We start from the raw sequence: 17,986 nt of genomic DNA, 5'->3' as shown, positions 1-17,986 counted from the left end.
AGTGCTGCTACATTGCAGTGTAGTTGAAGTCACAGACTCTGGTCCTGTTATTTACTACCCACGTGACCTTGGACAATTTACAGTTTTCTCTTCTTACCTGGGAATGCTAATAGTACCTGTCTCTTACGGCAGCAGTAAGGATTAAATGCATGGTTGGTATGCAGGGTGTGTAGAACAGTGTTGAATGTGTGCAAACACATAAGTATTTACCATTATTTACGTGCTGCAGGTAGGTGCCTCATTGTTCTTCCACGTGGATAACCAGTTGTCCTTCTAACATTTACTGAGTAGTCCCTCCTTTACCCCAGTTGCTGTAAAATGCTATCTCTATTGTATATAAGTTTCCAAATATATGTAACTCTATTTGGGGGCTCTCCAGCCTCTATTATGTGATTCTGTGTGTTCCTGCTCCTGAGCTGCAATTACTGTAATTACTGTAGCTTTATAAATACGGATGAGTGCAGTCCTTTTACTTTGTTCTAAATTGTTTTGACTCTTTTTGGCTTTTTTTTGCTCTTCTATATAATTTTTAAAAGCTCATCCAAATTTACAAAAATCTCTAAGTTTTATTATAGAAGAGAGTGATGCTAATTGGCTGGTTTTGGAATGGAAGCTGCCCATGGTCTCAAGTGGAAGTTTTTAGAAGTTGTCCAGTTGTGTAATCTAATAGATGGGGGAAGGGCAAGAATAGTAGGGGAAATATAGAATCTAAAGAACTTGAGACACGTGGTCATAAACTAAAGGGGGGATGTGGGGGAGGGGGTGTGCAGGGTGGGGGGAATGAAGGGGGGGATAGAACAACTGTAATGACATAATCAATAAAATATATAAAAAAAATAAAAAATGAAGGTTAAAACATCCATTGTGCTGGGTGAGCACTGGGAATATGGTAAACAAAAGCATTGCAGAAGGATGGATTGCTGTGAGTTGCTGTGATAAAAAAGCAAGTGTGATGCAAAATTCATGGTGGGAAAGGAAATGATGATGGTAGTATACAATCTAATGTCAGGGTTTGAGAAGTGGTACAGTGCGCAGTAGGTGCACACATCCCATGAGTAATTGTAGTCATTTAAAAATGACATTAAAATATTTTTCAGTTTGTGTATATTATTTATTTGAAAAGGATGCTAATTTATTAGGACATAAATACTTAATTTGTTTTAATCTAACTATTAAATGAACTAACTGTTAGACATTTCTTTTAGTGTAGGGGATTTGTGGAAAAAAACTACTGAGGAAAAAAAGGGTACGGGGAGCTGAGAAAGTTGAAGAACTGTTTGCTTTAACAAATTATTACAAATATTTAAAGGTTAAGAACATTGGAAGTGCTACATAGTTAGAGTGCTGTATGCCATACCTGCTTATAACGGGGAGACTTACCCTTCCTTTCTAAAACTCAGTAATAAAAAATATTCCCAGGTGAGGATTTAAAAAAATAAAAAACAAATAAATCAACTCACAAGTAAGACAGAGTTAAACTATGAAACATATTGGTATAATTTTTTTCAAATGGCATAACCTTGTTCTGAATTATAAAATTAAATTTATTTTGTTTATTTATATATGATAAATATTTCAAATTCCTAATTTGTACATTCTGGCTGCCAATCTAATATTTTTATATATCAGGAATTTTCCTGAGTTATTTAAATTTGCTTGGTATAAAAAAAGATTTAATAGTTATACAGCAGAGGTAGAAAAGTAATTATTTAAAGTTTAGCTACCATTTTATACTGCACTGAAATACAATATTTTTATTTTTTACTGTGGTTCCAGTAAATTAATACAAAATAATATTTATATGGTAATAAGAAAATTAATGCAGGTTACTTCTAAAAAATTTCTAAGCTCATTTTCAAGAGTTTTAAGACTTGAAGGATTAATTTCGTATTCATCAAATGGGTATGGAAACCCCCTCGTGGTGCTTGGGAAATGGCAGTTAGTCTGTTTGGAGTTTGCATGTCATTGTTAAGTGTTGGGAAAACATTAAAACAAATAAATGTTATTTCCTTTCCTCTGCCAATGTGTTTTGCATTTATTTAGAATGATTCTCTTACTGTGTAATAAAGAATTAGTGCCATCCTTAAATTCATAATGTAAATAAGTTACAAAGAAAGGGGTGAATAGATACATTTTTAAAAGTCTTTGTTTCCTTTACTGGCCCAAGCCTCACTGATCGTTTATGTGAAGAAATCTGATTACAGCTTGAGTTGTTTCCCATGTTGTTGGTCAGTAGCTGTATCTGGCTGAAGATACAAGGTTTATAAAGCAAACGTTTTCTTTAAGTTATGTTCTTCCCATGTTTAAAGAACTGGCCAAGGACTTAGAAAAATTTAACATGAGAATGAATTCTAGATGAAGATTAAATATGGAAAATAAAACTACAAAAATACCAGCATAAAATAAAGTTTTGACAGTCTTGTGATAAAAAAGGCCTTTTCAAAAAAAATTTTAAACCTCGGCTATGGATATGTTTATTGATTTTTAGAGAGGGAAGAAGGAAGACAGGGGGGAAACATTGATGTGAGACAGAAGCATTAATTGGTTGCCTTCCATGCACATAGTGACTGGGGATTGAACCCGCAACCTTGGTATGTGCTCTGACGGGGAATTGAACCCACAATCTTTTGGTGTACAGGACAGCACTCCAACTAAATGAACAATCTAGCCAGGACAAAAAAGGCCTTTTAAAGTATACTAGATTTAATTTTATGAAGTTAAAATTCCTTTTCTTATGACAAAAATTATAAACTCAAAATAGAAATGGGGAGTATTTGCAAAACATGATGGCGTAGAGGTTGTTTTTAAGTTCATAGGATGGACAGAGTGTGTGTATAGTGAATTATGAAAAAATGCAGTCAGTAAGCATAAAAAAGATAACCTTTTTAGCAGAAAATCATTTCAATTGTCTGCCTGTTATATGTGCCACAAGAAATTTCACATTAAATATATTAATGTTAAACATTTATACATTCTATTGTAGTGATTAAGATAAAACTTTTATTAGATCCTCCTATTGGCTAACAAAGTTTGATTTTTTTTTAGCTACCCTGGTATTTTTTCCTGATGTTCTTTTTTTTTTCTTCAGTTTTGTTTGTGGTAAACAAACAAATTGGTAAAACATAGTGGTAAAACAATCATATACTTCAAGTTTTCCTCCTGGTATTCCCAGTACCCACCAGGCAACCAAGATAGTTATTACAATATTATCACCTGCATTCCCTATGCTGTACTTGAGATCCCCTGACTATTTGTAACTGTCCATCTGTACCTACCAATTCCTTCACCTTTTCCACCTAGTCCCTCAACCCCCTCCCCTCTAACAACCATCAGCCTGCTCTCTCTGAGTCTGTTTCAATTTGGCTTATTTATTTGGTTCTTTAGACTCCCCATATAAGTGAAATATATGGTGTTTTTCTTTCTCTGACTGACTCCATGTAGCATAATACCATCTAGGTCCATGCATGCTGTCAACAAATGGGAAGATTTCAGTTTTTGATGGACAAGTAAGATCCATTGTATATATGTCCCCCTCTTTATTATTCACTCCTCTCCTGGTGGACACTTGGGTTGTTTATGTATCTTGGCTATTGTAAATACCGCTGCACCAAACATAGGGGTGCATATATTGTTTCAAATTAGTGTTTGGGGTTTCTTTGGATGTATACTCAGTCAGTAGTGGAATCACTGGGTCGCAAGGTAGTTTCAAGTATAATTTCTTGAGGACTCACCCTCCATACTGCTTTCCACAGTGGCTGCACCAGTCTGCATTCCCATCGGCAGTGCACTAGGTTCCCTTTTCTCCACGTCTTCACCATCATGATATTAACCCCTTATTATTGGATGTATCATTGTCAAATATGCTGTTCAGTAGGTTGTCATTTTGTTCTGTTCATGGTTTCTTCTGCTGTGCAAAAACTGTTTAGATTGACGTAGTTCCATTTCTTTATTTTTGTTTCTCTTGCCTGAGGAGATCTATCAGGAAAAACACTGCTAAAAGAAATGTTTGATTGCCTATGTTTTCTTCTAGGTGTTCTATGATTTTGAGTAATACATTTAAGTCTTTAAAATCCATTTTGAGTTTATTCTTGTATATGATATAACAAGGTGGTCTAGTTTCATTTTTCTTTTGGATGTATCTGTCCAGTTTTCTTAGCACCATTTATTGAATTAGCTATCTTTAGCCTATTGAATGTACTTGCCTTGAACTAATTGAGCCACGTAGGCATGGGTTTACTTCTGGTTTCTCTGTTCTAGTGCATTGATCTCTGTCTGTTTTTATGCCAGTACCCTGCCGTTTTGCTTACTCTAGTATAATTTAATATTAGGTAGTGTGATACCTCCAGCTTTGTTGTTCAGGAAGAGTGGTGAGAGTGAACATCCCTGTCTTGTTTCTGATCTTGAAGGAAATGCTTTTATCCTGCTGTGTTAAATATGGTGTTAGTTGTAGGTTTGCTTATATTGCCTTTATTATGTTGAAATATGTTCCCTCTAACCACTTTGCTGAGAGTTGTTATAAAGGGGTGCTTGATTTTGTAAAATGAATTTTCTGCATCTATTGATATAATAATATGATTTTTATCTTTCATCTTGTTTATGTCATTTATTATGTTTTTCTTTATCATGTTAATGGATTTATAGATGTTGAACCATTCTTGCATTCCAGGATTAAGTCCCACTTGATCACGGTATATGATTATTTTAATGTATTGCTGAATTTGGTTTATTAATATTTTGTTGAAGATTTTTGCATCTATGTTCATCAGACATATTGGCCTATCATTTTCTTCCTTTGTGTAGTGTCTTTATCTGGTTTTGGAATCAGGATAATGTTGGCCTTGTAGAATGAGCTTAGGAGTCTTTCCTCCTCTTATATTTTTGAGAATAGTTTTAGACAGAATGTTTGGTAAAATTCACCTATGAAACTGTTGGCTGCAGGACTTCTGTTTCTTGAGAAGTTTTGATTTTTTAGATTTGGTTAGTTATAATCAGTCTGTTCAGATTTTCTGTTGCTTTATGATTTCAGTTCTGGGAGATTGTATATATATTTTTGAATTTATCTATTTCTTCCAGATTGTCCACTTTATTGGCATATAGTTGTTGTAATATTTTCTTACAATTTTTGTACCTCTTTGGTGTTAGTTGTTACTTCTCTTTTGTTTCTGATTTTATTCATCATTTGGGTACTCTCATGTTTTTGATAAATCTGGATAAAGGTTTTTCAATCTTACCATTTCAAAGAACCAGATCTTGATTTATTGGGGTTTTTTTTTGTACTTTTATTTTGGTTCTAGTTTCATTTGTCTTGTTTTTTTTTTTTGTTGATCTCATTGTTAATCCATTCATTGTTTAGTAACATGTTATTTAGCCTTTGTTTTTGTGATTTCAGTTTTTTCTTGTCTTTGATTTGTAGTTTCATACCATTGGGTTCAAAGAAGATGCTTGAAATGATTTCAATCTTCTTAAATTTATTGAGAACTGTTTTGTGTCCTAACATGTGATCTGTCCTGGAAGATGCTTCATGTGCACTTGAAAAGAATGGATATTATGCTGCTTTGAGGAGAAATGCTCTGAAGATAATCAATGGAATCTTTAGGTCTAGTGTTTCATTTAAGGCCGCTGTCTCATTGTTGATTTTCTGTCTGGAAGATCTATCTGTTGATGTCAGTGAGCTGTAAAATCCCCTGGATTACTGTCAATTTCTCTCTTTATATTCATCAATATTTACTTTGTGTATTTCGGTTCTTTTGTTTGGTGCGTAAATGTTTACAAGGGTTATATCCTCTTGTTGGATTGGTTCCTTTATCATTTTGTATCACCTCCTTTTTCTCCTATTATAGCCTTTGTTTTAAAGTCTGTTTTGTCTGTTACAAGTATTGCTATGCCAGTTTTTTTTGTTGTTGTTGTTTCTCTTTGTATGATACAGCTTTTCAAATGCCTTTACTCAGTCTGTGTGTATCTTTCATTCTGAGGTTGGCCTCTTATAGACAGTATATATATGGGTCTTATTTTTATAAAATACAATAAACTACCCTATAGGTCTTTTGATTAAAGCATTTAATTCATTTTCATTTAAAGCGATTATTATAGATATGTGTTTATTGCCATTTAATTCTTTTTTTAGATATATTTTATTGATTATGCTATTATAGTTGATTCTCCTGGGACTTCTTGGCTGTGTCTTCACATGGCCTTTGTGCCCTTGCGTCCCTGGTATTTCTTTTATAAGGACAACAGGCCTATTGAATTAGGGTCTTTACCTTTGAGACCTCACTTAAGCATAATTATCTCTTTTTTGTTTAAGATTTTATTTATTTATTTTTAGAGAGAGGGGAAAGGAAGGAGAAAGACAGGGAGAGAAACATCAATGTGTGTTTGCCTCTTGCATGCCCTCTACCAGGGACCTGGCCTGCAACCCAAGCATGTGCCCTAACTGGGAATCGAACTGGTAACCCTTTGGTTTGCAGCCCACACTCAGTCTACTGAGCTACACCAGCCAGGGCAAACATAATTATCTTTTTAATGGTTCTGTCTCCAAATACATTGAGGGCTAGGGCTTCAACTTGTGTATTTTGGGGGAACAAAATTTGGTCCATAACAGGAGTGGTATAAACCCCAACAACTGTACGCAGTAGAAGCTAAATTTTGTTAGAGAAAGGCATAGTGGAAAAGAATATAAGAAAGAAAAGGCAAGCATGAGAGAGTTTTGGTAGTTTATCCATGTCAAAATAGTAGTCTCAGATCAATCCTTTGCATATTCTGAAATAATGGATGATGTTAATGTTGTACTTTATTAAAATGTATTTTATTGATTATGCTATGACAGCTGTCCCATTTTTTCTCCCCTTTATACCCCTCCATTCTGCACCCCTCCTCCCACCAGCATTCCCCGCCCCATCTTAGTTCATGTCCGTGGGTCGTACATATAAGTTCTTTTTTTAAATTTAATTATTGTTCAAGTACGGTTTTCCGTCCTCCACTCCCATCCCAGCCCACCACCCGTGCTCCCCACCTCCCTTTCATTTCCACCCCCCTTAGTTGTTCTCCATGTGTCCTTTATACTAGTTTCTGTGAATCCTTCCCCTTTTCCCCTGAAATTCTCTCCCCTCTCCCCTCTGGTCCCTGTCAGTCTGTTCTGAATTTCAGTGTCTTTGGTCATATTTTGCTTGCTTATTTGTTTTGTTGTTTAGGTTCCTGTTAAAGGTGAGATCATATGCATATAGGTTCTTTGGCTTCTCCACTTCCTGTACTATTCTTAACCTCCCCCTGTCTATCTTGTACCTACCATTTACACTTCTTATTCCCTGTACCTTTTTCCTCATTAGCTCCCCTCCCCCTCCATGCTGATAACCCTCCATGTGATCTCCATTTCTGTGATTCTGTTCCTGTTTCTGTGATTCTGTTGTTTGCTTAGTTTGTTTTTGTTTTTGTCTTTTTAGGTTCATTTGGAGAGTTTGTTGTCATTTACTGTTCATAGTTTTGATCATCATCTTTTTCTTAGATAAGTCCCTTTAACATTTCCTGTGATAAGAGCTTGGTAATGATGAACTCCTTTAAGTTGACCTTATCTTGGAAGCACTTTATCTGCCCTCTGATTCTAAATGATAGCTTTGCTGAATTGAGTCATCTTTGATGTTGGTCCTTGCCTTTCATGACTTGGAATACTTCTTTCCAGACCATTTTTCCTGCAAGGTTTCTTTTGAGAAATCAGCTGATGGCCTTATGGGAACTCCTACAAAAGAGGTGACTGTCCCCTTATCTCTTGCTGCTTTTAAGATTCTCTCCTTATCTTTAACCTTGGGTAATATAATTATGATGTGCTGTGGTGTGTTCCTCCTTGGGTCCAACTTCTTTGGGACTCTCTGGACTTCCTGGAAGCCTATTTCCTTTGCCAGGTTGGGAAACTTCTCCTTCATTGTTTGTTCAAATAAGTCTTTAATTTCTTGCTCTTCCTCTTCTCCTTCTGGCACCCCTCTGATTCAGATGTTGGAACGTTTAAAGATGTCCTGGAGATTCCTAAGCCTCTCCTCATTTCTTTTGAATTCTTGTTTCTTTATTCTGTTCTGGTTGAATGTTTCTTTCTTCCTCCTCTAAACCATTGATTTGAGTCCTGGTTTCCTTCCCGTCACTGTTGGTTCCCTGTATATTTTCCTTTATTTCACTTTGCATAGTCTTCTTTTCTTCCTCTATTTTGCAACCACACTCACCCATTTCTGTGAGCATCCTGATTACCAGTGAACTCTGCATCTGATAGGCTGGCTGTCTCTTCATTCCTTAGTACTATTTTCAGAGCTTTGATCTCTTCTTTTATTTGGGCCATATTTTGTTGTCTCCGTGCATCTGTTATGTATTAAAGGGTGGAGCCATAGGTTTTCACCAGGGCAGAGCAACGCGTGTCCCTGTATTATGGTGCTGTATGTGGGGGATGGGTCTGAGAGGGAACGATGCTGCTTGCTTGACTTTCTGCCAGCTTCCAGTCACTTCCCTCACTACCACAAGCAAGTTGGCCCCTTCTGGTGCTGATCCCCAGGTAGGTGGATTTGTGTACGTTCTAGGACTCCACTGGTCTCTCCAGTGAACTCTCCTGTGAGGCTGGGAGTTTCTCCCTCTGCCACAACCTCACAGGTTTTTACAACTAGAGGTTTTGAGGCTTTATTTCCCCACACTGGAATCCCCATGGGTTCCCCACACTGGAATCCTAGATTGCATGGTGTATCCCGTTCCTCAGTTGTCCCTCTTGCTTTATCTGCCAGCAGATGTGGGACAGTCCGTTCCACCAGCTGCTGCCTCACCTGCCCAGTCTTCTGGCTGCCGCTTTGCTGCAAGTCTTTTCTGCCCCTCCTACTGGTCTGGGTGAATGTTTCTTCTTTAACTCCTTGGTTGTTGGACTTCCATACAGTTTGATTTTATGTCACTTCTGGTTATTTGTTTTTTTAAAAATTGTTGTTGTCCTTCTTTTGGTTGTGTGAAGAGGCAAAGTGTATCTACATATGCCTCCATCTTGGCTGGACTTTATTCTTTATAATTATGTTCCTTCTCTCCCCTCTTCTTCCCTCCCTCATCCTCTTGCACTTCTTCTCTGTGCTCCTTCCCCCTCCTCTTCATCCTCCTTCAAGAAGTCCCTTTAACATTTCTTGTGATTCTGGTTTGTTGGTGGTGAACTCCTTTAGCTTTTTCTTGTCTGGAAAGGTCTTTCTTTCTCCTTCAATTTTAAACAGTGGCTTTGTTGGACAGAGTTGTCTTAATCACACGTTCTTGGTTTTCATCACTTTAAATTTTTGGTGCCAGTCCCTTTTGGCTTGACATGTTTTTGTTGAGAAATTTGCTAACAGTCTTATTAGAGCTCCCTTTGTAGGTGACTCTCTTTTCTTGTTGCTTTTGAATTTTTCTTTTTGTCTTTACCCTTTGCTATTTTAATTGTGATGGATTTTGGTGTGGCCTCTTTGGGTTCATCTTGTTTAGGACTCTCTCTGCTTGCTGGACTTGTGTGTCTTTCTTCTTCACCAGCTTAGTGAAGTTTCCAATAATTATTTCTTCAAGTAGCTTTTCAATCCCTTGCTCTTTCTCTTCTCCTTTTGGTACCCCTTCTCCTTATGCAGATGTTGTCATGGTTCATGTTGTCCCAGAGGCCCTTAGACTTTCCTTGCTTTTTTAAATTCCTTTTTCTTTTTGTTGTTCTGATTGGATATTTTCTGCTACTTTATCTTCCAGATCATTGATTTTATCCTCTGCTTCATCTAACCTGCTGTTGATTTTTCTAGTATATTCTTCATTTCAGATCATTGTGTTCTTTATTACTTATTTGTTCTTTTTTAAGGTTTATACATACAATTTTTTTATGTTTACTATCTCTTTATTTCAGTTCTGAGCTCATGTATTATTTGCCTACCTCTCTTGAGCATCCTCATAATCATTGTTTTTAACTCTGATAGATTGCTTGCCTATTTTATTTAGGTCTCTTTCTGGAGATTTATCTTTTTTAAAAATTTGCAGTATGTCTGTTTATCTCCCCATTTTAGCTGCCTCTCTGAATTAGTTTTTGTGCATTAGGAAGATCTGCTATGCCTTCCAGTCTTGGTATGGAGGGCATGCCAAGTGTCCTGTGGGGCTCAGTAGTGCAGCATCCCTGATCACCCAAGCAAGGTGCTCCAGAAATGTCCCATGTGTATTATGTGAGCTCTCTCTTTGTAGGTTTAGTCTTGATTGCTCTTGCCCATTCATTGGTGGGGTTGGTCCTGGGCTGGCTGACTGTGGGGCTCCACTCCTACCACTGTGTATAAGCTTCTGTGCGGGGGCTAACGTCGTGAAATGGATTTGGCCCCATCAGTGCCTGATACCTACTGAGATCTTTGCATGTGCCACTTATGGAGTTAATTGGATCGTGCACGGATGTGGTCTGAAGCCTACCAGTGGGTTTGGTTCTAGAGACTCTTGGGAGCGCCTCTCAGGTGCAGGACAGTGTCAGGCGCTGCTTGCAACTCACCCTGGGCCACCTTTTTGGAGCTATAATGCAATCCACAGTTTGTAGCTGCCTCTGCTGGGCCTGGATGTGCATAAAAGGGGCCATCCTGCACACCAAGGTTTTCTTCCACCAGCACAGAGCCAGGGAGAGGTCAGCAAAAGGTTCGAGTGCTTAGAGTAGCCTTCGCCTGCTGGCTGCTTGGTAGGCTCAACCAATGAAAGAGCTCCTGGTGGTATTTGAGTTGTGTGAGGTAGGTCTCAGTCACCAGGTAGGAGAGAGTGGTATTCACTAGATTGATAACAGATTCAACCTTGGCATCAGTGCTGGATCTGAGGCCACTCAACATAAATCTCAGGATGCACTAAGGCCAGCCACCACCCATTGGGTGCCCATGGACCTTTGTGGTGGGTAGGGTCTCGAAGTTACTAGGATGAGAGCAGCAGGATTTTCAGGCCCAGACAGATCAACATTTAGCCATGTGGAAGGAGGGTTTTGCCTGGGAATAGTGGTATCCATGAGATGTGCAAGGGGAAAAGGGACTCCACTTCGGAGCCATACAACTCAGTTTCTCCTGTAGTCTGCCTGGACCTCCTCAAGAGTCTTTGAAGAAAGTTTTCACCACAGGCCACAGCCTGCTGACTCTTCTGCAGGGCCACAACCTCTTTCCAGCTCTAGTGCTCTAGGCTGAGGAGCCTGGCGTGGGGTTGATAGCCCCACTCCTCATGTGGGACATTTGCAGCTGAGATGGCCAGCCCTTTGTGTATCTCTGCCCTTCCTACCAGGCTCAGGGTGGCTTCTTCTCTGAGTCCTTGGTTATAAGACTTTTTTAGCTAGTCTTCAGCTGGTTACTGAATTTGATTATTCTAAAGTTCAGTTGTAATTTCAGTTTGGACCCTGAAGGAGATGAGTGTAACATTCACCTCCTCTGCCACCATCTTGGATCGTTCTTCTAAATGGGTCAAATTTTGATTTCCTAATGAAAAATAAATTTTATTTATTAGATATTCATAGTGAGATGACTGTATTTATATGTCATACCTAAAAAGCACAGAAATAGTAGAAGAAAGTTTTGGATAACTTTGTTCTTTTTCTTTATTATTTTTGTAGGATCCAGCATTCGAACATTCACTCCATTTTATTTTCTGGTGGAGCCAGTGGACACACTGTCAGTTAGAGGCTCTTCTGTTGTTTTAAACTGTTCAGCATATTCGGAATCGTCTCCAAAAATCGAATGGAAAAAAGATGGGACATTTCTAAACTTGGTATCAGATGATCGCCGCCAGCTTCTCCCAGACGGGTCTTTATTTATCAGCAATGTGGTGCATTCCAAACACAATAAGCCTGATGAAGGTTATTATCAGTGTGTAGCCACCGTTGAGAGCCTTGGGACTATTGTCAGTAGAACAGCCAAGCTCACAGTAGCAGGTAAGTTTTGTTAAATAATTTATTTGTGTTTTCAAAGTTTTATAAAGAGTAAATTTTAATAAAAGCAGTATTATCCTGGACTTTTCATTTAAGTGGTAACAGGAGATGATACACTTATTTAACAAGTGTCAGTTGATCGTGTACAGTATAGGACATGCTCAGTGCTGTAGGGAATAAACTATTGCATTTCCCCACGTTCTAACCATTTAGATGGCTTAAGGTTGCTATCGGAAGTGCTGAACCAGTTCTTTCTTTTTCCTTTGTAACTTGGAAGTGACAGAGGAGCTTACGTAGAAAAATTGAGTCATTTTAGTTGCTAACTTTTGTCCTGCTCAGCGTAACCATTTAGTATGGCTTTATAAAACTCAAAGTTGAGCCAGAATGATGGACTTAACCAAGGAAGTGACATTTAATTGGATAAATTATTTAAAAACCTGTAGGCTATATATATTAAGGTGAAGAACAAAGTTTTAAGGAGAGAAACATTTACTTTAGAGCATTCTCATTTGAAGAATGATGGAAAATGTAAGAAAAATTAAGACTTTAGAAGAGTAAGATGTAGTTCCCATATAAGTCATACCTATTTTGTAGTAGACACTGGCATTTCTCAGATCAGGGTTTCTTCACCTGAATACCAGATGAAATATTTTTAGTTTTTGTTAAATTTCACATTGTACAAAAATTGTGTTGTCTTTAAGTCTTATATTTATAGTCACCTTGGTGAAATGCTGACATGTGAAAAAAGAATATGGCTGAGACTAGTTTCCCATCTCATTGGCACTGTACGCGGTGGCTCCCCGTGCTGTGCTCACTCCAGGGTGTGTTTGCTCATTCATTCAGAGTATGATGGCTCTTTCCTCTTTGGAGTGAAATACTCAGAGTTGTTCTTGAATGTGATGTAAGGCTGCTGCAGTTATTCCATAATTACAGATTGAGAATGGAAGAATTTTTTTTTAAGTCAGTTCTTCAGACAATCTATCTTTTCTTCTTATTTTTAAAATCTTTTTGCCAAGCTTTCTCCAACTTGTTGATAAATAAGTTGGCATCATGACTGCCCTTATAATGCCATTTATGTCAGCTCCTGTTTATCACTGATGTTCTTACCCTTTACTGTTTTTGTAGTATAGACTAGAACTGCTTCCTTTCAGCTGTACCCCGTATCCAATGACCAAATCCAGTGAATTCTGCTTTCTGATTTCTCTGTGCTTGATTCATATTCTCCTTCCTGAGGCTACTCTTCACCCCTCACCACAGCCTTGTAACTGCCTGCCACATAACCCTTTTCCTCCGCCCATCCATCTCCACACTGGTCAGAGCGCTGTTTCTCACCCATCGGTGACTCTCTAGTAGCAACATGAGGTTAATGTCTAAACTCCTTAAGGCCTCTTTCATGATCTGGCTTCCACTTCTCCCACTTTATTTCTTATCGCTTCACCCTGCCCTCTGCCTCCATCACCATCACAGCATTTTAAATTTTGGCAGTACTGAATGTTTTCAATCCCCTTTCCTTCTCTGCCTCTGGCTTTTGCTCATGGCTTCCCCACCGCCTAGTTAGGCTGTCTTCTACCTTTTCCTCTCTTTCTTCTTCTCTGCTAGGTTTGTTCATTCTTCCTCTTTTGTATCTGTCAGGAAACATTTTTTACCTAATATTTAAGTAAACAGGTAATTTTAATACAAGGTAATAAATTCTTTGGACTGAGTCAGGCAGAAAGAAATTCTTTGGCCTGGTCAGGAGAAAAATACTAAGAGAGTAATAGAAGTTCTTTTTAGTACTTATATCATATTCATTTATAGATATACTGTGGATTATCTAAAGATTCTCTTTTTGAGGAACAGTTTACATGGATAAAGACTGTTTGAGGTAGCAGACAATTCTATAATGAATGGCCTTTTACAAATACTTATTTCTGTGGGATAGATCACTAGACACAGTAGTCTGCTACTTGCTGTATCATAGGGTATACTTGGTGTGTGTGTGTGTGTGTGTGTGTGTAATTTAAAAAGAGCACTGAACCATTTGACATTTCCTCAAAATGTTAACCATAGAGTTACCATATGACTGAGCAGTTCCATTTCTAGGTATCTGGTACCCAAGAGAAATGAAAAGGTATGTTCACACAACAATTTGTGCATGAATGTTTGTAGCAGGTTGTTCATAATAGTTAGAAAGTAAAAACAATGACCAGGTCTATCAAGTGAAGAACGGATAACCAAAATGTGGCATATCCATACATGGAGTATTATTTGGCAATGAAAAGGAATGAAGTTGGTATATACTACAATATAGCTGTCTTAAAAACATTATGCTGACCTAAAGAAGCCAGTCACCAAGGACTACCTGTTTTATGACTATGTATGTATGAAATCCAGAGTAGGCAAATACAGAGCCACAAGGTAGATTGGTGGTTTTCTAGGGCTAAGAATAAGGATATAGGGGGTGGGGAGGGAGAAGGTATGGGGAATGACTGCAAGTGAGTACAAGGATTTTTGGGGGCTATGATGAAAATGTTCTAAAAAGTTAGAATATGGTGATTGTTGCAGAACTGTGTACATATACTAAAACCATTGAATTGTATACTTTAAATGGTAAATTTTATACTGTATAAATTGTATCTCAGTACAACTTTTTAAAAAAAGAAATATAGCCAAATCACCATTCTAAAAGACTGTTCATTTAAAGGTCTTTGATGGCAAGAAATAGAAACAGATTCTGGCCAGTCAAGCAAGAAGGGGAGCCCTAGCTGTGGCTCAGTGGATTGAGTGCAGGCCTGTGAAGCAAAGGGTTGCCAGTTTGATTCCTGGTCTCAGGGCACATGCCTGGGTTGCAGGCCAGGTCCCTAGTGGGGGACACATGAGAAGCAATCACACATTGATGTTTCTTTCCCACTCTCTCCTTCCCGTCCCTTCTCTCTAAAAATAAGTAAATAAAATATTAAAATTAAAAAAAGAAGAAGGGGAATTTCTGAAAGAACACTAAGTAGATAGGTCATAGAATTAAATATGAGAAATCTTTTTTCAGTGGGCTATCTCATTTCTCCACAGCAGAAAATCTTGTTTTACTGCTTGGGCATTAGCCTGACTGTGAGTGTTTTGAACTGCAAGATGGGCAGTTGGGTGGTCTAAATAGAGACATTATAATTCTTCTCTTGGCAGCCTCCTTCTCACTCTCTTTTCTCCTACAATTCCTCCAAGGCAGCAGGACAAACTGGCCGCCTGCTTCTGAGCACGGGAAGCGGCAGCGCTTTCTGCCTCAGTGTCAGTTTTTAGTTCCTGCATCTGCTTTCTCTACTCAGAAACTTTCTGAAATTTCTGTCTGCTGACTCCCCATATGTTGTTGTGGGTTTACGTTTTTTAAAATTCCTCATTTTAATGAGACCTAAGTAGGAAGAATTTTTTGACTTTTTTAAGAAATGGAACTAGCTCTTGGTTTTATTCCAGATTCCTTTTTTCCCTCTTTGTTAGTATCTGTGTGTTTTTGCTCATTTCTTTTTAATTTTCTGGTTTCTGAAAACTGGGCATTTTATTAATTTTTGTCTTTATTTCCTTTCTTCAAAAATCCTCTTAAATCAAAAAATGAAAAATATTTTTAGCACAGCTGGACAAACTATAAATGTGTATTTTTACATGTGGACTAATTAACCATCATAAAACTAGAAGACATATAGTTGTTCCTCATAATTTAATATGTTATTCTTTAATGAAACATTTTGTTATATTCTGAGCATTTCAGTCACTTCTTAGACATTAATTTTAATAATAGTCGCTACATTTGTTGAGTAATTATGTGCCAGGCAAGTATGCTATACATGAATTTGTCAAGCATTTAATTAGTAAAGTGTTCAACCTTTTTAACAACTCTGAGGCCTGTAACTCTTCTCATTTTACTAATGAAGAAACAGGCTTAGAGGTTAAGTGACTTCCCAGCACTACACAGTCACCAAGGAAGCAGTGCAGCTGGGATTCAAATGCAGGGTACGTGACTCCAGAACTCGTGCTCTCAGCCATTGCGTTCTGTGGCATGTGTAGGGTATTTATGACTTAATTTTTTTGGTTAATATTTTATTTCTAAGCAATTTCAAACTTAATGGAATCATTGCAAGAATGAATCCAGGAAATCCCATTAGTCTTCACTCAGATTACCTGATTGTTAATGTTTTACCACATCTGCCTATCACACCCCTCCCAAAATATGCATGTACCCAAATAAATGTTTTCTGGATGTTTTTTCTGAACTATTAAGAGTAAATTGCAGAAGGTACCTAAATACTTATATATATATATTTTCTTTTTTAAAAATTGTTGTTCAAGTACAGTCATTTGCATTTTCCCCCGAGGACTGCCCCCACCCCAGCCATCCCCACCTCCCTCCCCTGATCCTACCCTACCCTTGGTTTTGTCCATGTGTCTTCTGTACATGTTCCTGAAAACCCTTCCTCCTTTTCCTCTATTATCCCCTCCCACCTCCCCTCTGGTTACTGTCAGTCTGTTCTTAATTTCAATGTCTCTGGTGATAGTTTGCTTGATTGTTTGTTGTTTTTTTTTATTAGGTTCCACTTAAAGGTGAGATCATATGGTATTTGCCTTTCACCATGTGGCTTATTTCACTTAGCATAATGTTCTCCAGTTCCATCCATGCTGTCTCAAAGGGTAGGAGCTCCTTCTTTCTTTCTGCTGCATAGTATTCCATCATGTAAATGTACCATTATTTTTTGATCCATTCATTTACTGATGGGCACTCAGGCTGTTTCCAGCACTTAGCTACTGTGAGTTGTGCTGCTGTGACCTTTGGGGTGCATAGGTTCTTTTGGATTAGTGTTTCAAGATTCTTAGGATATAATCCCAGCAGTGGAATTGCTGGGTCAAAAGGCAGTTTCATTTTTAGTTTTCTGAGGAAATTCCATACTGTTTTCCACAGTGGATGCACCAGTCTGCATTCCCACCAACAGTGCAGTAGGGTTCCCTTTTCTCCACATCCTCTCCAACACTTGTTTGTTGATTTGTTTATGATGGCCGTTCTGACTGGTGTGAAGTGGTACCTCATTGTGCTTTTAATTTGCATCTCTCTAATGGCTAGTGATGCTGAGCATCCTTTCATATGTCTCTGGGCCCTCGTATGTCCTCCTTGAAGAAGTGTGTTCAGGTCTTTTGCCCATTTTTAATTGGGTTGTTTATCTTCCTGGAGTGGAGTCATGTGAGTTCTTTATATATTTTTGAGATCAAACCCTTGTCCGAAGTATCATTGGCAAATATATTTTCCCATATAGTTGGTTTTCTTCTCATTTTAATGCTGTTTTCTTTAGACATGAAGAAGCTTTTTATAAAAATAAGGACATTCTTCTGAATAACAGCCCGTTGATTTCAGGAAATTAACATGAATACAATACTATCATTTAATCAATAGATGCCATTCAGATTTCACTGCTTGTCTTTTTTTTGTAAACTTTTTAAAAAGATTTTATTTATTTATCTTTAAAGAGGAAGGGAAGGAGAGAAGGAGAGAAATATCAACGTATGTTTGCCTCTTGTGAGTCCCCTGCTGGGAACTGGCCTGCAACCCAGGCATGTGCCCTGACTGGGAATCGAACCTCGATTGTGTGGTTGGCAGGCCCGTGCTCAATCCACTGAGCTACAACAGCCAGGGCTTGCTTATCTTGTTTTTAATAGCAAAAAAAAAAAAAAAAGCAAAGGAAAAAACAAAGCAGAAACTTATTCCCCCCTCTTTACCTTTCTGGTCCAGGATTATATATTTTACTTAGTAATTAGTTGTCTCTTTAGACTCTATGCATTTCAGACTATTGTTCTTTTTCCTTGTCCCATTTTGGTTGTTCTGATTTTCTTCTGTGAACAGCTTCAGGTTTTGCATCTCTGAGAGGAGTACCATAGTGATGCTCTGTTCTTGGTGCGTCACATCAGGAAGCATGTTATGTTCCATTATTGGTAATGCTAACTTTTATTTTTAGTTAAGGTGCTCTGCGCTGTGTTTCTCCACTATAAACTTAATAGTACTTTTATTAATTTGGAAAAGAGATAATTTGATACTCTATAAATATCCTCTTCCTCATCCAACTTTTATCTACTAGTTTTAGCATCCATTTATGA

The 17,986-nt window shown here is 37.9% G+C and overlaps 1 protein-coding gene across 8 annotated transcripts in view; it reads left to right on the top strand.

Moving 5' to 3' along the window:
• The window catches only part of NEO1 (neogenin 1), a 231,157-nt gene that overhangs the window by 58,234 nt on the left and 154,937 nt on the right, over positions 1–17,986 (top strand). For all 8 annotated transcript variants that reach the window (XM_037047083.1, XM_037047089.1, XM_037047091.1 and 5 more), the window contains exon 2: positions 11,570–11,887. In XM_037047083.1, coding sequence (XP_036902978.1) covers positions 11,570–11,887 — 318 coding nt within the window. The remainder of the gene's footprint in view (positions 1–11,569; positions 11,888–17,986) is intronic.

The sequence above is a fragment of the Sturnira hondurensis genome, unplaced genomic scaffold (genome assembly GCF_014824575.4).
Source record: "Sturnira hondurensis isolate 20B ecotype Veracruz unplaced genomic scaffold, ASM1482457v3 Scaffold0005329, whole genome shotgun sequence".
NCBI lineage: Eukaryota > Metazoa > Chordata > Mammalia > Chiroptera > Phyllostomidae > Sturnira > Sturnira hondurensis.
The sequence above is the reverse complement of the archived record's forward strand: the minus strand, read 5'-3'. Positions and strand labels throughout refer to the sequence as shown.